General features: G+C 42.6%; 2 protein-coding genes across 7 annotated transcripts in view; one reads left to right on the top strand and one right to left on the bottom strand.

Moving 5' to 3' along the window:
* The window catches only part of POLG (DNA polymerase gamma, catalytic subunit), an 87,049-nt gene extending 73,255 nt beyond the window's left edge, over window positions 1-13,794 (top strand). For both annotated transcript variants that reach the window (XM_075858179.1, XM_075858180.1), the window contains exons 20-22: window positions 4,395-4,603; window positions 12,130-12,290; window positions 13,591-13,794. In XM_075858179.1, coding sequence (XP_075714294.1) covers window positions 4,395-4,603; window positions 12,130-12,290; window positions 13,591-13,655 — 435 coding nt within the window. In that variant the 3' untranslated portion in view covers window positions 13,656-13,794. The remainder of the gene's footprint in view (window positions 1-4,394; window positions 4,604-12,129; window positions 12,291-13,590) is intronic.
* FANCI (FA complementation group I) overlaps window positions 12,346-22,471 on the bottom strand; it is a 98,420-nt gene continuing 88,294 nt past the window's right edge. For all 5 annotated transcript variants that reach the window (XM_075858177.1, XM_075858174.1, XM_075858175.1 and 2 more), the window contains 4 exons: window positions 14,527-14,592; window positions 14,282-14,377; window positions 14,083-14,196; window positions 12,346-13,876 (listed from right to left, as the gene is read on the bottom strand). In XM_075858177.1, coding sequence (XP_075714292.1) covers window positions 13,820-13,876; window positions 14,083-14,196; window positions 14,282-14,377; window positions 14,527-14,592 — 333 coding nt within the window. In that variant the 3' untranslated portion in view covers window positions 12,346-13,819. The remainder of the gene's footprint in view (window positions 13,877-14,082; window positions 14,197-14,281; window positions 14,378-14,526; window positions 14,593-22,471) is intronic.

The raw sequence follows: 22,471 nt of genomic DNA, 5'->3' as shown, positions 1-22,471 counted from the left end.
CTTGCTTCGCTTCAAGGTTTCCCTACCTCCGTGTCCCCTATCTCCTACCACAATTTCCCTCAGTCTGCCATTGTAACAGATAACACTAATCCCTTGCGTGGGGGAGGCATTGTATCACTCCCGTTCAATCCCGCCCACCAGGGACAATCTCAGATCCTGATCTAACTCCCTCACAAATATCTTGCAGTGAAAAAGCAGGGAAATATCAGAATGCATATACTTCAACCTTGATAACATTGTAGCATTGTAACAATAGGTCAACTATTGACCGAAACATAGTGCTGTATAAGACCGCAAAATATCCCCCTCAATAACTTTCAGATTATCTGTAAACTTATCTGTATCTGGTCGGAATCTGCAATTGGTCTACAGCGTCCACAAAATCATCATCACAACAGCTTAAATAAAATGCGCCAAAAAGGACTTCGTCCGTCAATCAGGAGACGTGGATCGGGTGCGGTCCCGTGTTCGCCTCTGCGGCTTCGGAGAGTCCCCTCTATTTCCGGCTCGACCCCCCCGGGATCTTCCAGGTGTGGGCATTAAGGCTTCTGCCCAGGTACGCTCCATATTTAGCCGGTTCCTTTTGTCTTCTCTTGACTTGCGCTGCGGACTATGTACTGGACTGTGACGCTCCTCTTGCTGTGATCTGTTCCCACAAAGCTCCGCAAGTGCGTCCTCCGCTTCCTGTGGAGTGGTGAAAACCTTGTTCCACCCGTTCTCTTGAAACACCCGCAGGATGGCTGGGTACTGCAGGCTAAAGCGTATTCTCGCTTGGAACAGCGCGGTGCAGATCTTGCTGAAAGCCCGCCTTCGTTTTGCAACCTCCGCCGAGAAATCCTCAAATAGTAGCACTTTCATGCCCATTATTTCCAAAGGACGCGATCTGCTGCGGAAAGCTTTCATGATTGCCACCTTGTCATTGTAATCCAACAGTTTGAAGATCACTTGTCTGGGACGATGTGAATTGTGGTCAGCTGTTGCTGGGAGGTTTCTGGGGTCCGGCCCCACTCTATGCGCCCTCTCCACCCGGCATGGACGTGGGAGACCTAAGGCTTCCGGCAATGTCCTCTCACACACTCGTTGCAAATCAGCAGATATCACCGCTTCTTTCAGCCCCACCAGTCGCAGGTTACTCCTCCTGGAGCGGTTTTCCAGATCCTCCACCTTGTCCCCCAACTGCGCAGTAACAGACAGCACCCCTTTGAGTTTGGATTGCAGGCGTTCATTTTCATCCTCCAGCAGCGTCATACGCTGTTCTAACTCATCAGCTCTGATAGTGACTTGTGCCAGCTCCGCATGCACGCGGTTTAGAGAATCTTGCACCGTTTTTTCCAGCGCCTTTTGCAGGTCTGGCGCTATCTGCTTGGCTACTTCACGGGCCAGGGTTACATAGTCAATGGCTACTGGAAGAGCGGACAGTACATGCTCTGCCGGGCTTGAAAGCTGGGACTGATGGTGCTGCAGCTCATCTTCCTGTGTGTATAGCAGGGTCGCAGTGGCGGGAAGCGCCGCCATCTTACCTCCCTTTACCACGGCCGCGGCTGATTCCTCCATGGCTGGCTTCTGCGCGCTTCTGAGGAGGTACCTGTCCATACAGGCACCACCGATGATGTTGCCTTGTGCAAGGCTGGTGACTTCCCCGCTGATTATCGTCGCCGTAGCGACTATTGCGAGCTTACAGGCTGGACGGGAGCGGGAGCTCAGTCACTCGCGTCCTGCATCCCCAGCGCCGGAACCGGAAGTCTTATTAATATTTTTAAAACTTTAATTAATTTGTTTTTTAGTCCCATTAGGGGACTAGACTATTTGATCACTGATAAAATACACTTTAATAAAGCGTATCTCTGACAGGTGTCGCTGCAGAATTTAGTCTGTCCCTTAAATTTGGACATTATCTGCATTTGTCTATGAGTTCCAAATTAACTGTTGCTTTCTCACTGGTGGATCTGAGAGGCCGGTCCGCTGGAGAGAGACCATGACACGCAGCGTTCAAAACCGTCTCTGCCCTAGGGGGCGTCATTATTTATAAGAAACTTGCAAACATATACATTGTACATATGGTAACATACAGAATCCCAATCTCATCTTAGTGTGTATCTTTAGCCAAAAGAAATACAATGTCTTCAAGTTTTGTCAGGTTGCCTTTGTAACAGCTGAATGCAAAGTCATAAACCAGAAGTCTTGGAATAGAATAGCCATCCTCTCCCTCTGTCGGCTGTTTTCTGATTCAACTGTCCGTCCATGTGAAGCAATTTCGGTTCACACATATAATGATATTAAAATATTTTTGACACAGGTTTCCTATTCGGTTCTGCCTCTGTTAGGCATAGCAACCCATCATGACTCGCGTGTGTGTGATGGGCTGACAGAGGGAGGCCCCTCCCTCTGTCTAACCACTTAGATGCACCTGTCAGCATTCACTGCAGCATCTAAGAGGTTAAAAGTCTGAGATTGGTGTTATCTCCGATCCCGGGCGTTAGAGAGACATGTCGGTTGTATAATACAGCCAGCACACGCACGTGATAGCACGGGCGCAGCTCCTGTGCCCACACCATCATTATGACGTACATTTACAGAATTTCACAGGAACAGTACAGTTCTCCTTTGACATACAACTCATCCCGCAAAAAAACAAGTTCTCATACAGCTATGTTGACGTGAAAAAATAAGTTATATATCTTTGAATGCGACAATGGAAAAACGAAAAAATTTGCTTGGTCACTAAGGGGTTAAAGTTCTGTTTTGTTTTTTTTGTCTTAATTATTGTTTGTGACAGTAAAAAATAATTTGCACCTTCAAATTGGTAGATATGTTGTGTAAATAAAATGGTACAAACCCCCTAAAAATCCATTTTAATTCTAGGGGGGAAAAAAACCCAGGAAAAACACTAATAGGAGTGGGGGTGAATTCTTTCGCAAAGCACCATAAGGGCTTGTCCACACGTTACAGCAATTCCAAAACTAGGAGACATTCCGCTGCGGAAAAACCGCACCATTTCCTGCGTTTTTTACTGCAGAAAGTGGTGCAGCTTTTGCTGCGTTTTTCATAATGTTGGGAGATGGTGACATCTCCTCTGAAAAAACGCAGCAATTCAGTCCGCTTTCCGCAGCAGGAATTGACATGCTGCGGTACGAATAATACGCACCGCAGGTGAATTTCTGCTCTGAATATTTACAGTGTGCGCATGAGGTTTGTTAAATCTCACCCACTTTGCTGCTACTGTATTTTGCTGCGTATTTTCCATCCGCAATTCCGCTACGTGTGGACAAGCCCTAACTGACATACCAATGAAATTAGCGTGTCTGTTACTAATTTTTTTTTATGCTGCCCTCAGAGAGGGTAGCATAAAGTTGCTTTAAATCTACAATGCATTCGAAAAGTCTTCAGACCCTTTACATTTTATTATGTTCAGGCCGTGTGCTAAAATGAAAAAAGTTCACGTTTTTCCCCATCATTCTGCACCCAATACCCCATAATGACACTGTGAAAGCGCCGATAAGGGCTCGGAAGCTATGTGTGTGGTGACGCTGTATTCAGTGGTTCCAGGGCTGCTATTGTGCATGCCCTGAGGCTGTCCTTATTAGTCCGTGGCGATGAGGAGAAGTGGCCGGGCCGAGACCAAACGCCCATACGATCGGAAGCGCTCTCCGAAGATTCCGGCCATACTCTACAACAGAGGAATCAGAAAAAACTGTGCAAGTGCAGCCACCACTGCAGTACCACAGTGGTGGCTGTAACCCAGACAACGAGCACAGAACAAAGAGGGTGGCCAGGGTGTCACAAGCCCAATTTCGGGAGAAGACCATTTTGAAAAAAAGCTATTTACTGAAGTTCTTACATTTAGGTTAACTGCCATTTTAGATAGATTGGAATACTCCTTTAATGGCCAAAAGTTTTTTGTTTTTTTAAGGCCTGATTTTGGCAGAAATTGCACTGGTTAAAATGTCACATGTAAATATTGGGCCAACTTTGTAACATTTGTCTTTGACCGCACCAACTTTTCTCTCCTGTTCTTTTTCTTATCTGACTTATTTAGCAAAGGTTAAGAGGCTGAAATGTACGGCTGCCCGTAGCAGACGTAAAAAACAATTCAAAGACAATTGTAAATGCACTAAATTTATCAAGATACGTGCCGCTTTTAATATATTAGGTGCAATTCTCAACAACTACCCTTTCCAATTTTATTGCTGCAAAATACATGAATATTAATAAATGTAGGCCAATTTGTCTAATTACATGTAGTGACATATATATAGGTTTTTTGCCTTTTATTACTTTTGAGTATTTAGTGTACAACTTTTATGACGGCACTGGAATTCCTGATGAATCTGCCTCCACCATTAGGCCATGTCGTAATATTGCCGATAGTTTGAGTCCTGATTTCCTTTTTACAGTTTATCACCAGTAGAGTAAACTGGGTTGTGCAGAGTTCGGCTGTTGACTACCTTCATCTTATGCTGGTCGCCATGAAGTGGCTTCTTGAGGAGTACGACATTGATGGGCGTTTCTGCATTAGCATCCATGATGAAGTTCGCTATTTAGTGCGCAGTGAGGACCGATACCGCGCAGCATTATCTCTTCAGATCACAAACTTGCTAACAAGGTATTATGTTTTTATTATTAGTGTCTTTTTCTTTACCTATGTTTTATAACACGCTGACATGATTTTGAGCTATATACCAATTATTGTAGTTTAGGGGAGTGTTCGGAGGTGACAGTCTCTTTAATCTCTGGATAAGAGAATTCATAGCTGACAGTAATGTCCGTTATCAATTTGTCTGCTGTAATCATACAGAAGTGTGAACAAGTCCTTTTGTTCTTTAGGGCACTGGAGTTATTTTGCCTTGCCCGGAACCTGTAGTTCACCAGTGAATGGGCTCAGAACCTCTCTAAAGCTTTTAAAAAAAACAAATGCTGGAAAATGTTTTACTGCTGCCACGAATACCTGCACTGTTCCGGTCAACCAAAATTTCCTGTACATCACCGTATAAATTGTGTCATCACTATAAGCCATTACACGACTGTCCGCAGAGTTGTTGTTTCCTTAATCTCATCCTCTCAATGTAGCCACAGGAAGAGGAGGAGGATACATTTAAAGCTAAAATGTTTCTTCTTCTCATCGCTATAGCAACGTTATGTTACATAATGTACACATATGACATCGCTATATTAGGAAAATATTCGTCTTTTAGGAAACCCTGTTTTTTTTTTTTCATGTTTCTAATCATTTTCCCTAAAAAAAAAGACTTACACAATGAATTGATAAGCACGTTGAAAGCCCTATGTGTCCCGCAAAAAAGAAACAAAACATTTGCAGTAGGCTAAAAAAAAAATAGAAAAAAAATCACCATGAAGGCTCAAAACACCTCTAGTCATGAAAGGGTTAAAAACAGCAATGGAATAAGTTTCAATGAAGAAGTGTGCGTGTGATCTGCCCCACCGTCCCGTTACATAGCGTATATACTGTTGCTCTTGTTCATCCAGTCTTACAGGTAGTATGTTATGCGTAGAAGTGAGGGCACACTAAAAATGGCAACCATCAGAGTAATTTTATTTGGGACAGAAGTTTTGTGCTCTGTTTTTTCCATATGTGCAAAACAGTTAATCATTGGGCTTCCAGCAGCAGGGCGCCTAACAGAGAAGGGGGTTATCCTCATGGACAAATAGATCTATGGCACTCCAATCTGAAAATCCAGCACAAATAAAAGACGGGAAGTGTCTGAAATAGCCTACGGCCATTTCGCATACATGCACGCATTCTCAAGTCCTTACGCAAAATATATCGCAACACTTTTTAACATTGTGTTCCACATTATTGCTTATGTATACTAACCCGTTAGTGACCGCCCATAGGTGTTTATACGTTGGTCACTTACGTGCTTTATTCAGATACAGTAGCCTTTTTACAGCACCGCCAGTAGGGATAAAAGCTCCCGGCACGTTTAACTCCTTTAGATGCAGCGGTCAATAACGACCGCCGCATCAAAGTAGTTTTAGAGGGGGGGCTCCCTCTCCCACCTCATTGGCACCCCCCCCCCCCGATGCAATATAATAGACTGGGTACGATATCCATTCTTAGGACATTAATCCTTCCGGAACCAGGGCAAAATTGAAGTGGACCAACTATGGAGATCCCTTTCAATGGATTGCAGAAAAAAACTTGTCCCGTATCTGAAGGAATAAATACCCCTAAATATTTTAAAGAGGAGGAATGCCATTTGAATGGGAACTTAGTTTTAAGACAATTTACTTCCTCTTGGGAAAGGTTGATATCTACAATCTCTGATTTATGGGAGTTGACTTTGAAGTTGCTTAGTTTACTATACGTGTCAAATTCGTGTATAACTGAGGGGGATGGGGACTCTCGGCGATGTTACATATAGAATCGTGTCATCTGCAAAAAGATGGTTTGTTTTCAAGGGTACTAGTGGTTAAGCCTTGTATGGATGGATTGGCTCGTAGGGTGTTGGCTAAGGGTTGCATTGCTAATAAGTATAAAAAGGGAGATAATGGCCACCCTTGTCTAGTCCCATTGGATATTACAAAAGGGGAGGATAGGAATCCGTTGACACAAATCCTTGCTGTGGGTCTATTATATAATGCCATGATGCATTGTATCATCCTAGGGCCTAGGCCGAGAGTGTGAAGGGCAGCCTCTAGAAACTTCAAGTTAACCCTATCGAAGGCCTTTTTAGCATCCACAGAGAACAGGCAGAGGCCAGAGCCAGAGTCACGAGCCCTTGCTACGAGGGACATGGTTTTTATGGCATTATCACAGCCGGGTACAAAGCCCACCTGCTCTCTGTGGGCCAACTCCTTTAACCCCTACCCGCACGAGTAAGTAACTGTACGTCATTGCGGGAGGTTACCTCCCGCACGAGGACGTACAGTTACTGAGTTTTTTCTGGTGCACACTGTCGGCGACAGCTGACACTCCACTCTTGCCGGCCAGTGGTCCTTTGCCGCTGATTTCGGCGACTTAACCCCTTAAATTCAGCGATCGGTTGCAATCGCCGAATTTTAGGGGTTTCTAGCATATCGGCAGACCCCGGTCTGAAATCGCGGGGTTTGCCGATAGTTAGCATGGCATACGGAAGCCAAACAATGGCTTCCGTGTCTGCCATGGACGGAAGCCCATCAGGACCATCCTTCGGCTGGTCCTGATAGGCTCCCTGTCAGAGTGACAGGAAATCACTGTGTTGTCGCCTGATGCACACTGTCGGCGACAAGGTGTGCATCGGGAACTGGGAGATCAGCTGTCCCCGACAGCTGACACTCCAGTGTTGCCGATCAGCGGCTCATCGCCACTGATTTAGACAATTAACCCGATAAATGTGGTGCTCGATTGCGATCACCACATTTAGGGGGTTTGTAGCACATCAGCAGCCCCCATGCAATTGTGGGGGCTGCTGATGCTTGTGATGGCATCCGGAGGCCAGGCAACGGCCTCCGGGTCTGCCATGTGTGGAAGCCTATAAAGACTAGCCTCTGGCTGGTCCTCGTAGACTTACTGTCAGAGTGACTGTGACGTCACACTGACAGTTGGAATACATTACACTACCTAGGTAGTATAATGTATTCTAGCAGAGATCAGAGCTGCAGGTCAACAAAAAAAAAGTGTATAAAGTAAAAAAAATAAGTTAATAAAGATGTTTTATAAAAGTGTAAATATAAAAGTTTTTGTTTTCCTATAATAAGTCATTTATTATAGGTAAAAAATGAAAACGTTAAAAAAAAAAGTACACATATTTGGTATCAACGTGTTCGTAACGACCCAAACTATGAAACTATAATGTTCTTTTTACCGCACGGTGAACGCCGCAAACAAAATAAACGGAAAACTTTGTCAGCAGCTATTTTTTGGGGACCACCCCGCACAAGATATAGAATAAAAAGTGATCAAAAAGTCGCATTTACCCCAAAATAGTACCAATAAAAACTACAACCCGTCCCACAGCTTTTTTGACGAAAAAATAAAAAGTTACGGCTCAGAATAGGGTGTCTCAGAAAATAAATTATTTTATAGAAATGTAATTTCATTGTGCAAACGCTGCAAAACTTTAAAAAACTATACCCATATGGTATCGCCGTAATCGTACCGACCCGCAGAATAAAGTAAAATGTAATTTATTGTGCACGGTGAACGCTGTAAGAAATCGCTGTTTTTTGGTCACCTTAGCTTTAAAAAAGATCCTGTGGGGTCACTATACCCCTAGAAAAATTCCTTGAGGGGTGTAGTTTCCAAAATAGGGTAACTTTTGGGGGGTTTCCACTGTTTTGGTCCCTCCGGGTGTTGCAAACCCGACATGGCACTGAAAACCAATCCAGCAAAATCTGCTCTCCAAAATCCAAAAGGAGTCCTGCTGTGGGTCCAAACATCAGTTTATGACCACATATGGGGTATTGCCGTAATCGGGAGAAATCGCTTTACAAATGTTGGGGTGCTTTTTCTGCTTTATTCCTTGTAAAAATGAAAAAATTCTAGGTTTCCACAGAAAAAAAGGTGTTTTTTATCTTCACAGACTAATTCCACAAATTTCTGCAAAAAAAACTGTGGGGTCAAAATGCTCACTATACCCCTAGAAAAATTCCTTGAGGGGTGTAGTTTCCAAAATGGGGTCACTTTTGGGGGGTTTCGACTGTTTAGGTACCACAAGACCTCTTCAAACCTGACATGGTGCCTAAAATATATTCCTAAAAAAAGGAGGCCCCAAAATCCACTAGGAGCTCCTTTGCTTCTGAGGCCTGTATTTCAGTCCATTAACACACTAGGGCCACATGTGGGATATTTCTAAAAACTGCAAAATCTGGGCAATAAATATTGAGTTGCATTTCTCAGGTAAAACCTTCTGTGTTACAGATTTTTTTATTTAATTACAAATTAATTTCGGCAAAAATTTGTAAATTTCACCTCTACTTTGCCTTAATTCCTGTGAAACGCCTAAAGGGTTAATATACTTTCTGACTGTGGATTTGAATACCTTGAGGGGTGATGTTTTCAAAATGGGGTGATTTATGGGGAAATTTGAAGTTTTTCACAAATAAATATTGAATTTATCGACCAAATTTTTTCACTAACAAAGTACAATATGTCAAGATAAAACAATCTCAGAATCGCTTGGATAGGCATAAGTATTCCGGAGTGATTACCACATAAAGTGACACGTCAGATTTGAAAAAATCATCTGTGTCCTAAAGGGGTTTTAATGGTGCAGTTTTAAACTTTACCACGCACACCGAGCTACACTGTGTGAACAAGGCGTAAGACCGTGTTCACTTGTCAAGGTTCACAGTACTTCTGTAATCGTAGCTTACCGGTAACAAAACGGCAACATGTGAATACGGCCTTATAGCATTGAGTGAATAGCAAGTACATATCTGGAATTGTCCCTTTCAAGCAGTCATCCTCAAGTGACAGAATCTGTTTCAGTTTTAGAACTTTCACACCAGCACCAATTGTGACGTGAGGAGCCAAGTCTATGATGTCATGTGTCTTGTGATGTCATTATTACTACTACTATTTAAAGTGATTGTCCGGACAAATTTTCATAACTAGTTAGGTGGACCTACTAGGGTCATTTGACATACTTGTTCCATTATTTATTTACACTCCGGTCCCTCAAATTCTAATTAAAGTAGTGGTGGAACCATGTACCAACAGGTATGAGTAAAGGAGTAGAAACTAAAAAAATATATATAATCTCCTCCTAAACATATGAATTCAGCTGCTGCACGACCAGTATCTATAGGGGTGTCCTTATGCAGAGTACACGTAAAATATAACCAACAATTGTGATGTCATAATTTAAACTCCGCCACTATTAAAGGGGTTTTCCAGTTTCTCAAAATGGATTGCTTATCCTCAGGATAGGCCATCAATAGCGGATGGGTCGGGGTCCGCCGACCAGCTGTTTTTAAGGGGGCGCAGCGCTCGTACAAGAGCTTCTTCCCCTTCGTTTCTACTTTTTCACTGAATTGTCGACACATGTATTGCAGCCTTCTCCTATTGAAGTGAATTGGAGAAGGCTGCAATACTGTGAATCACAGCTACATCTGTGTCGATGGTTGACAGCGAACAAGTAGAAATGAAGGAGAAGCAGCGCTACACTCGCTTCAAAACAGCTGATCGGTGGGGGTCCCGGGAGTTGGACCCGACACCTCAGCTATTAATGGCTTATCCCGAGGATAGACCATCAATTTTTAGGGACTGGAAAACCCTTTTAATAGTGACTGTGGCATTTAAGTGGTTTGATGGAGGGAGGAAGCCATGGCAGTCGGGGGGCTTAACAAAGAGGCCAGAGGCATGGCCTGATAGGTTGCCTGTTAGTTTTACACTGGAAGTATACCAAAGCATTATAGAAGCGATCAAAATATTGCATTGTGAAGTCCCCTTGTGGGACTAAATTTTTTTATTAATATATAAGAAAAATATATGTATTTTTTTCAAATAAAGTATTCATATAAAATAAAAACATTTTTTCCATAAAATATGGCTTTACTTTGTAAAAGCATCCCAAAAATATACATATATAGTATTGCTGTGATGATAATGACCCAAACAATAAAGTTGACACATTATATAAGCCACATCGTGAACGCCGTACAAAAACAACAGCATCATTGTTTTTTCTTTTCCATAAGTGCTGCTCTTTCCCCTTCACCATTCCTGTGCTATTGGCAGATGGCTACAGTGACGAAGAGGATGAGACTGAGCTCCATAGCCAGTAAGGAAACAACAACTCTGCTGACAGTCGTGTAATGGCCAATAGTGATGACACAGAAGAGCCGGACACAACATGTACTCTGATGTAAACGCTATTTCTGTTGTGTTGACAGGAATAGTAGTTATTAGTGGCAGCAGAACTACATGCCCCAGTAGTTCTTGAAAGCATCAGAGAGATACTCACCTTACCAATCCCCTGCCGATGAATCCCGGTCCCCCGCTGGTCTGTTCTTTGGTCTCCATCGATGACGTTTCAACACAACATATGGCCGCTGCAGCCAAACACAGGCCGCAGATGTGACCTCCATTATCAAATTACCGGCTTGATTCGCAGTTTTTCAGTATCCGGGTACACTACCTATTTTCGGACGTTTTTCGGGCCGTAAACACCCGAAAAATCAGAAGCAGAACACCTCCAAACATCTGCCCATTGATTGCAATGGAAAAAACGGCGTTCTGTTCCGATGGGCCGTTTTTTTTACGCGTCCGTTTTGAAAAATGGCCATGAAAATGAAGTGCAGGTCACTTCTTGGGACGTTTTTGGAGCTGTTTTTCATAGACTCTATTGAAAAGCGCTCCAAAAATGGCCGTAAAAACGCAGCGAACATCGCGAGTGGCTTAAAAATCGTCTGAAAATCAGGAGCTGTTTTCCCTTGAAAACAGCTCCGTATGTTCAGACGTTTTTAACTCAGCGTGTGAACATACCCTTAATGTAAGTACTTGTCCTTCTGCCCTGGTGGCAGTCCTGTTTGGATGACAAAGTTAGTCTCTGTTGCAGTAAAATAACATGGACCATGTGTGAATTGCTGCTCCAGGGTTCCTCCACCCTATTTTACATCTCTTGTAATGGCTTGATTGAGTCGCTGATTCTCCTCACGCCAGGATCATACACTCCAATTTGATGCAGTTTTTGGCTGTTTTTTTTTTTAAATTTCTTTTCTTAAATCTAAAACTTTATCAAAAAGGAAGGAAACGTGTAAATAAAAGACTGATGCATCTCCTTTCTTTTCTGTCCAATTCTGCGTTTGGCTCAAAAAATGTAAGCCAAAAATTGCACCAAAACTACTGGTGTGCCAAGTACCCCCTACTCAAATGACTTCATAGTATCGCCGAGGTCATCATCATATTACTGTGCTGCACCTATTAGAAGCACAGTATGAAGACCGTACAAGTACCCAGGTTAAGAAGAAAGGCTCTAAACAATGTTGAGATCAGAGCCATGACTTATTTTCTCTTGGCAAAGCAAATGCAATTTTTACTGACCAGTTTATAAAATGACAGGAGAAATCAGAATGACCCCTATTAAAAATGAGACGTGCACGGCCCTGGGATGATATGAAAGAATAGATCTAATGCTTTGAAGGCCAATGAATGCATTGATATTGTATTTTCTCTTTTAATTCCAGGTGTATGTTTGCCTACAAGTTGGGAATGCCGGATTTGCCCCAGTCAGTGGCATTTTTCAGTGCAGTAGATATTGATCAGTGTCTCAGAAAAGAAGTGAACATGGATTGTGAAACTCCATCAAACCCAACTGGTTTAGAGCAGAGATATGGCATTCACCCAGGTACACTGTATATATAATTCATGAACATTGTAAATAAGAGCGAGTCCCGGCGGTATAACATGAACCGTATTTATTGTGTAAAGGCATGAACATTTATATAGAATAAAATAATCTGTATAATACATTTTATACAACGAAGTATTGAAAACATTTGAAGCGGTTGTCTCAAACACCATTTGACAGGTCAATCAGACTTGTGGTAAAAGTAGGACTTGGTGGGGGTTTGGTATGCACAGTAGTTTCTCCATTGAGCTCAGCACTTTTATGACGAGTCTGATTAACATGACACACAAGGCTTCATTTTTGTGACAATCCCTTTAAAAGACCACATCAGATCTATAACTAGAACAAATCACTGACTGTTCATAAATACCTGACTATGGGCACAGCGTATGATATAAAAATCAAATAAGAGGATTACCACCCAAAAATTACAACGTTTTGGAATACAGGAGTGGACACAAACCTCTCTCGTCTTTTAAATCCACTTCTGGCTCCGACAAAAAAACAAAAAACACTGGAGCCAAAAACTGCATGCGTGTGTGAATCCGGCCTTATAAAAAGCTTGCGCAATGGCCAAACTTTAGCTGCTGCTCTAAATTCTGATTCACTAATACAAGCCCATTTTCCATTCCTTTGTCCGGTAGTAATTTATACAGGACACTTATGATTTTTTTATAAACCGTTATTTTTCTTTTATCAGGTTATAACTTTTCCCTTGGTAATGCAAACAACCACTACAATAATAAATCAATTAGGATATTTTAACTGTTTATTTAGCAGCAATTCCCCTCATACACAATGAATTGTTAATTTTAATAATCATTTAAAAGGAGTCTGTCAGGACTTTTGTCACCTCACACCGCTAAAACGACTAGATAGGTGTAGGGGAGACAAGTTTAGAAATTCCTATGTCCGTGTTTGGCTAAAATCCTCACCCTGGAAAAGGAGTTTTAATCTTCAGACGCGGAATAGGATGTGTCCGGCTCTTCGCTGTAACTTCTCCCCAAACCCCTCCCCTCTACTCTTGATTGGCAGCTCTACTGGTCCTCCGCCTCAAGTGCAAATGAGGGGTTGGGGAGAAGTTACAGCAAAGAGCCGAATGCTTCCTATTCCGCGTGTGAAGATTAAAACCAACTTTTCCAGGGTGTGGATTTCAGCCACAAGTGTAGGGGAGACAAGCTTAGACATACTTATCTAGTGGTGGGAGGAACAAAAGTCCTGACACTCCCTTTAAGCATTACAGATTATTAGACCGCTATATTAACATACCATTTTGCTTTATTTAACTTTTTTGCAGGTGAAGCTTTGGATATCTATGAATTACTTAAAGTAACCAATGGTGATTTGGAGAAGGGGAGCTGACCCATCCGCAAATGAGACTTGTTTACACCCAGCTCCCATGGAGTTTCTGCGCATTCATGATGCAAAATAATGTTGTTATTACAAATCGGTTTCAGCTCCTGTAAATTGCACATGTAGTGTAAATAAAGTTGTGAGATTACATCGTGAAGTGCCCGATACCGCAGCTACTTCCTCCGCCTTTTTCTTTTTGGTTCTTGACTTTCACTTTGTTCCGACACAGACTGTAAATGGAATCAAGAAAAACAAAATAATATAAAAGAAATTGCAGTGATGAGTAAAAAAATAAATGTCAAGCCATGTCCAAAACTCAGCCATGGGTCTATATAATGGATCAGTTAGCTGTACGGAGCGGATTTATTGGCTGCTACACGTGTCCTGCTCAGATGTCTGGATAGACATACCAAGGAGAGTAGCCAGAAATCCCTACCTGCTCGTTGTTCTCCTCATCAGATCCCTTTTCTTGCAGCGCTTCATCCAGACTGGCTGCGTTGATCCTGAAGTCTCTAGAAGTACTGAGCTTCATGTACTGCATCAGATTGACCTGACATGGCAGAAAAGGGAGTTGTGATAAATGTATTGTGTAACAAGAGGTAAATGAAAGCTGTAAAGGGGACGGACGGACATACCTTTGACTTTTTAGATAATTTTATAAGAATCTCTTCATATTTTTCAATAGCAAAGATTAAATTTGGAATTGGTTTGGTGTCTCTAAGGACTTTGGCCTAAGAAAGAAAAAGATGCATTATTTACTACTATATTAAATCTAGTGACATTTCCTATCTGTGCAGTAGTATGAGAACTGTAATTCAGCATCAGTATTCTTTCTAGTATATATCTAGAACTGCGCTACACAAATATAAACAGACCATACCGTAGAAATAACAGCCCCGTCCTCCTTTTTCTTCTTTTCTCCAGAAATGCTTTCAATCTGTATACTCTATAAAGATCACAATAAAATAAGAACAGGGGCAGTTATTCTACAACACGCCTGCAAAATACCATATAGTTTTACCAAAAAGATTTAGGCCTCTTTCAGACCTTCAGGTTCTAAGGTGATCTAAGTTCCGTTCATAGAACCGTGGGAGTTCTGGGAGTTTTTGTGGTCGTAATACAGACGCTAAAACGCGCCCATATTACGGCTGTCTGACAGAGGCCATACACGTAACATTCAACCGCACTTTGTTAGCCTACAAATTGTTCAAGTCAATATGACAGATCGCCTGAGCAGCAGTGTGTATTTGAGTTCCTCACCACTGCCCACAAAAGGGATGATGTCTGGACAAAGTGCGGAACCAAGGTCCATAAATAATAATTGCACAATGACAAGACAGTCATCATTCAGGAGCCCTTAGGGAGATGTAAGCAGCAACTTACTGGTTGCTCTGGGCTACTGCTCCACTTTTCTTTTGCTCCAGCTTTGATACATTTCCCCAAATATTGTGTATGGTACACTTTGCTCACATGCTACACTTGTCACTTCACCCTTTAGGTAAATATGTAGCACTGTGCAGATATTTATCCTTTACTCCACAAAAACGTTTGTGTGAAGAATGTGATCTGTGTGCGTGATTGTTTCCTCCCACATTAAAAACAAAAACACGCTGATATGTCAACTTTCTTCCCATAAATTTGTAGCAATGATGTATGTGTGTGTGTGTATATATATATATATATATATATATATATGAGATAAAAAAAAATTGATTGTATACTCCATTGGAGATAGGGACTGATGAGTGATTCCAGTCTGCGTGCAGTTTCATGGAATATGTTGGTGCTACATAAGTACAGTGACAAGAAAAAGTATGTGAACCCTTTAGAATTACCTATATTTCTGCATTGATTTACGAATACATTGTTATAAGTCGCAATTCTGGACAAACAAAATTGAACTAAACCAATAACACAGACATTTGTACTGTTCATGTCTTTTATTGAGTAAACCTCCACTGTGCAAGAAGAAAAAGTAAGGACTTCTCTAAGAGCTAATTGGCAAAAGATGCTTCAATTAAGGAGATAGCAGTATCTAAAGGAGAAAAAAGGGGCACATAGGGCGCCACATCGTGCAATAAATCCAACAGTTTTATACATGAGCGTCTAAAGATCATAAGCGCTCACCTTGTCTGGTTGTACATGCTAGGTACAACACTAGTGTGTGCGTTCAGACAGTAAGTTGTCAGCAGCTGCTATCCCCGGCCAGTGGGTGATGGATCACCTCCGCTTAATATCAAGAATACACTCCAACAAGGAAGCAAAGAAAAATGGGGATTTCCAGAAAAGCGCTGCTGATATCCAGAGGGTTGAGGATAAAAGTTATTTATTATTGAAGTGATGAGTCTTGGGGACTCTGATGTCATACAGGTTCAAAGGTTTAAACTTTGACAGGCAACTAAGGTCTTATTCACATGACAGTGATAAACGGCCCTTCTTTTAACCGCCGTCACACGTCCATTTTCAGAACAATGATGTTCTATGGGTGCATTCACACGGCCGGTTTTTTTAACGGCCCGTGAATCATGGCTGTCAAAAAATAGGACATGTCCTATTTTTGGCCGTTTTAATGGCCTGACGGCCCCCATAGAAATCTATGGATCAGTTTTTAACGGCTGTCAATACATGTAACAACCATTAAAAACTGATCTGTGACATGGGGATTTGCAAGGGAACTACTAGTTCCCTTGCTGGCTATCGGCGGCTCGATGACACACACTCACCGATGACTTCTCCTGGTCTGGTCCCGTGTCTCGCGGGTTCTGCGAAGGCGGCGCGATGACGTAAACGCCTTCGCAGATCCCGTGAGACATAACGACCAGACCAGGAGAAGTCGGCGCTGCATCGGTGAATCGATGAGCGTGTCATCGCGTCGCCGCAGATCCCGTGAAGACGAGAAGCCTTACCTGAAGAAGACAGCGCTGCATCGGTGAGTATGTAGGGCATTAATGTCGAGCTGTGTGGCATATACATCAGGGCTTTATGGCATCATATACAGGAGGGCTGTGGCATATACAGGGGGGCTGTGCGGCATCATATACAGGGAGGTGTGCGGCATCATATACAGGGAGACTGTGGCATCATCTACAGGGAGACTGGCATCATATACAGGGAGGTGTGCGGCATCATCTACAGGGGAGGTGTGCGGCATCATCTACAGGGAGGTGTGTGGCATCATGTACAGGGAGGTGTGTGGCATCATGTACAGGGATGTGTGTGGCATATACAGGGAGGTGTGTGTCATATACAGGGAGGTGTGTGGCATCATATACAGGGAGGTGTGTGGCATCATATACAGGGAGGTGTGTGGCATCATATACAGGGAGGTGTGTGGCATCATATACAGGGAGGCTGTGAGGCATCACCTACAGGGAGACTGTGTGGCATCATATAAAGGGAAGTGTGTGGCATCATATACATGGAGGCTGTGTGGCATCATATACAGGGAGGTGTGTGGCATCATATACATGGAGGCTGTGTGGCATCATATACAGGAGGTGTGCGTCATCATATACAGGGAGGTGTGTGTCATCATACAGGGAGGTGTGTGGCATCATATACAGGGAGGCTGTGTGGCATCATATACAGTTAGGCTGTGAGGCATCATCTACAGGGAGACTGTGGCATCATATAAAGGGAAATGTGTGGCATCATATACATGGAGGCTGTGTGGCATCATATACATAGAGTCTGTGTGGCATCATATACATGGAGTCTGTGTGGCATCATATACATGGAGGCTGTGTGGCATCATATACAGGGAGGTCTGTGTGCATATACAGGGAGGTGTGTGGCATCATATACAGGGAGGTGTGTGGCATCATATACAGGGAGGTGTGTGGCATATACAGGGAGGTGTGTGGCATCATATACAGTGACGTGTGTCATCATAAACAGGGAGGCTGTGTGGCATCATATACAGGGAGGCTGTGAGGCATCATCTAAAGGGAAGTGTGTGGCATCATATACATGGAGGCTGTGTGGCATCATATACATAAAGGCAGTGTGGCATCATATACAGGGAGGTCTATGTGCATATACAGGGAGGTGTGTGGCATCATATACAGGGAGGTGTGTGGCATCATATACAGGGAGGTGTGTGGCACCATATACAGGGAGGTGTGTGGCACCATATACAGGGAGGTGTGTGGCATATACAGGGAGGTGTGTGGCATATACAGGGAGGTGTGTGGCATCATATACAGGGAGGTGTGTCATCATAAACAGGGAGGCTGTGTGGTATATACAGTAGGTCTGTGGCATCATATACAGGAGGTGTGTGGCATCATATACAGGGGGCTGCGTGGCATCATATACAGGGAGGTATGTGACATCATATACAGGGGCGCTGTAAATAGTGTCTAGGTGAACATGTGACCTTCCTTTGGGTGTTTTCAGGGGGCTGGGACAAAAAAAGGCCCAACCAATGAAATTCATCAGTTTTTTTAATGGCCATGAAAAACTGATGCAAATCGGATGTCAAACGGCCATTAATACCGGACAGATGGACTGGAAATGGATGAAAATTTAGAAACACTGATGCAAAATGGCCATGAAAAACTGACAGTTGATCAGTTTTTAATGGACATTATTTTTCACTGTCGTGTGAATAAGGCCTAAGAGAGACTAGTAGTCAGGCTTGGCTGTCAGGTGAAAGTGCAGTACATATACTTATATTGTTTCAAACTTAACACCATAATGCAACAATTTGTTGGCAACTGTGCCGACGGTGTAATCAGTTATAATACAAATTTCAACTCGCTGGATAAGAGCGTCAGAAGTGTAGAGCAGTGATCTGCACCTACTCATAGATCGTAGAAACAGGAGGAAGAGACAGTGCATATCATTAGATGTGTATATAAGCTTAATCAAAGAGTTCACCGACCGCCGGTCAGCTGATGAGCGCTTTCATCTTGACAAGCGGCAGTGAGAAGAGAAGGAAGGGAATTTTCCAAATAGTTATATATCAGAATAGGTGTATTCCTAGGGAAAGGATCGTTACTATAAGAGGAGTGATATCGATCTATAACACCTAGACATTACACATGGGGAAGGCTCTTCCAGTGATGTAATGTTCTATACCACACCATACATCGATTCATAGGAGGATAAAAACACTCTAGAGAAATCAGCATCATAGTGCTCAAGCAGGGCTCCTAATATCCTGCTAAAACAAAACATAGCAACATACAGAAAACAAAAAATCAATCAATTTTTTACACTGTGCCTATCCTGTCTGAACCCGATCTTTAGTGTAAAATCCGCTGACCACCTATTTATCGATACCTGTTACACCATACAGTCATAGCAATAACAATCATCACTAGAGAGAAATGTCTAATACATTTCTGATGGATGAAAAAGCTTTCCGCCAGTCAAAGAAGACATTTTTATCCAGTGATGATTGCCATAAACCAGGGATGGGAAGCCTTTGTTATGCCAAAGACCATTTGGATATTTATAACATCATTCGCGGGCCATACAAAATTATCAACTTAAAAATTAGCCTGCTATATTTGGTCAAACATTGAATGAACTCACCCCTAATGTGATGGCTGGGACTGGTTCTCTTTGGTGAGGCGTGTGGTGTTAGCCGGTATTGATGATGCTGCTACTGTGTCGGTCAGTCTGAAGCGCAGTCATCTCTTTGCAATGGTAAGTTTTGAAAAGAACTCGCAGCACTAAGTTGTTCTGACTTACTTAACCCCTTGACGCACCGGTACGTCATGGTGCGGGGGGTGATGTTTGGAGTGCGCTCCATAAAATCGGAACTATTACAATATAGCGTTATTAAACGCGCACGGTGAACGCCATAAAATATTTAAATTGTAAACCGCCAAAATCACCGGTTTTTGGTCACCTTAGCTCCCCAAAAAAATTTAATAAAAAGTGATCAAAAAGTCATATGTACCAACAAATGGTGCCAATAAAAACTACAGCCCGCATAACCGCTCAATACACAGAAAAATAAAAAAGTTATGGCGCTCAGAATGTGGTGAAACAAAACTCTTTTTTTTTTTTTAACAAAAAGTTTGTTTTTTTAAAGTAGTAAAATATAAAAAATCTTAAAAAAATCTATATAGATTTGATATCACCGTAATCGTATTGAGCCACAAAATATAGTTAAGTTGTATTTTTTACCGCACAGTGAAAGACGTAAAAACTAAACCCAAAAAATAATGGAGGAATCACAGTTTTTTCCAATTTCAGCCCGCAAATAATTTTCAGCTTCCGAGTACATTATATGGTATATAATGCTACCAATGGAAACTACAACTCCTCCCGCAAAATATAAGCCCTCACATCACTCTATTGAAGGAAAAATAAAGACGTTATGGCTCTTGGAAGGCAGGAAGTGAAAAACGAAAATGAAAAATAAAAAATAGCTCGGACCTTAATGGGTTAAAGGGGTTTTCCCATCAGGGACATTTATGACCTATTCACAGGATAGGTCATAAATGTCAGATAGATGCAGGTCCCACCTCTAGAACGGGGCCCCCTAAACCCTGTTCTACCTCTCTGTGTTCCGACTGATTTGCAACCATGAAGAAGAAACCAGCGTATCTCGCTCAGCTGCGCTGTTTCCATAACTCCCATAGTAGTGAATGGGAGTTACGGAAGCAGCGTAGCATGCGAGTTACGCTGTTTCCGTAACTACTATTCAGTTCTATGTGACTTACAGAAACAGCGTAGCTCAGCAAGTTACGCCGTTTTCTTCTTCCAGGTCGGAAATCACAAGCTTCAGCCACAACACAAAGAGGTAGAACAATGTTTATCTACCGGACATTTATGACATATCCTGTGGATATATCATAAATGTCCTGGATAAAAAAAGCCCCTTTAAGTCACCTGACCTCACTTCGCGTACGTAGGGTGCGCAGACGGAGCCAAGGAGGAAATGACACGACGGCAGCGGCTGTCAGAGTGAGGTCGGGACGTGCCGTGACAGGAGTGGCCCAGTCCAGTCACCTGACCACATGTCACTGCCGTGAGGTCAGGTGACTGGACTGTGCCGGCGCCCAGCGGCGAAGCTAAAGACTCATGGGCCCTGGTGCAAGAATTCTGCTTGGGCCCCTCTACCCCTTCCCAACACCACGAGACCCCTGTGCACGCCTATGCCCAGCTGCCTTGCTCGACAGACCCCATGAATGCCCCCGCAGTATAATGCCCCCTTAGCTGCCCCCCACACAGTATAATGCCCCCCCATAGCTGACCACCCCAATATGTCCCCATAGCTGCCCCATACACTATAATGCCCCATACAGTATAATGCTCCCCACAGCTGCCCCATACATTATAATGCACCATACAGTATAATGCCACCATACAGTATAATGCACCATACAGTATAATGCCCCCCATAGCTGCCCCATACAGTATAATGCCCCCATAGCTGTCCCATACAGTATAATGCCCCCTCAGCTGCTATCATATGAGCCCCCCTCCCATACCCAGTATAATACCCCCATATGTATGTACCCAATAGAAAAATAATAACATAATTACTTACCTATCCCCGCACCCACGATGGGTGAAGGAGTTTCTTCTCCTCCTCTGCACTGTGCTGTGAGTGACTCGGCGGAGACAGGCGTGATGAAGTCACTACATCGCACCTGCCGGCGCCGAGCCGCTCTTGGTACAGTGAACAGACTTAGGGGCACGATTGCGCAGTTGGGACCGTTTCAAACCCTATAGCTACGCCACGGCCGGCCCGGGAGTGGCCAGTCTGGTCACCTGACCTCACTGACTCAGGTCAGGTGACCAGACTGGTCCACTCTTGGACCGCAACGTGTAAATACAACCTTGAAGTTTGTATTGGGAGATGAACCTATACAATCCTTAATTGAATTTCATTCCATGCAAAAATGATTTTGTGCATTCCTGTAGGTTTTTCAGTTTCTTTGAAACACGCACCTGTGAGCGTAGACGCGTGGTGTGTATCAACGCCTCACATTTTACAGTTCTTTGAGGAGTACATTTTATTTGATTAAGGGCTCTGCTTGAGTACGCATTTTAGTCACAAAATTGAATTTTCATGCAATTTTTGCTTATCACTAATTGATGCAAAGTTGCGTGAAGGGTATAAATTTAAGTAAGTTGTATTTTTATACACGGTATGTTGTGCGCTCACAAACAATGTAGATTTTGGTGCAGTATATAATTTTAACCAATTTGTGGATGATGGCCAAATATCGCATGGCTTGTTTCAGCGTTTTTGAGCACAAGCTCTTGTTGATGTAGACTTGATGTGGTATATATGAACTTTGTACACCTTGACCATTATTTTTACATTGTTTTTCGTGTGCAAACCTCTGCTTGTAAGTGAGTTTTAGGTGCAAATGTCAAGTTGTCTGCATTTTTAAGAAATATATAGGGTTTGGGGTGTACTCATTTTTTTAATAGTGTGTAATCCGTGTATTTTATAGGTGACTTTTTTAAAATGTTAATATTAAAACCAGATTTTTGTCCTCTTCAATTCTGGTGATTTTATGAAGATATGTGTATGTAGACATAGACATAAATGGCATAAACTCGCATATTTAACGTTTATTTTTTAGGATGTGCGGTGCATCTAATTTTCTGCTTGGGTCACACTTTGTCACAAATATATATATTATTTTTTTTATAAAAAATTGCACTTTGACACAAAATTTTCTGACGGCTCCTGTGTGTATAAATTGGTGAGTGGCATTTTGACAATGTGCCAGGTGTCTACTTCCAGAAAATATATGGGTATTGTAATTTTGGACATTTCACACCTGCGCAAATAAAATAACAACCTGGTAGCGAAAAGGTTAAATTCGAGCGTTCACTTACTTTTTATG

This window comes from Rhinoderma darwinii, chromosome 3 (assembly GCF_050947455.1).
Source record: "Rhinoderma darwinii isolate aRhiDar2 chromosome 3, aRhiDar2.hap1, whole genome shotgun sequence".
NCBI lineage: Eukaryota > Metazoa > Chordata > Amphibia > Anura > Rhinodermatidae > Rhinoderma > Rhinoderma darwinii.
Note: the sequence above shows the minus strand (reverse complement) of the source record. Positions and strands in the feature narration are given on the sequence as shown.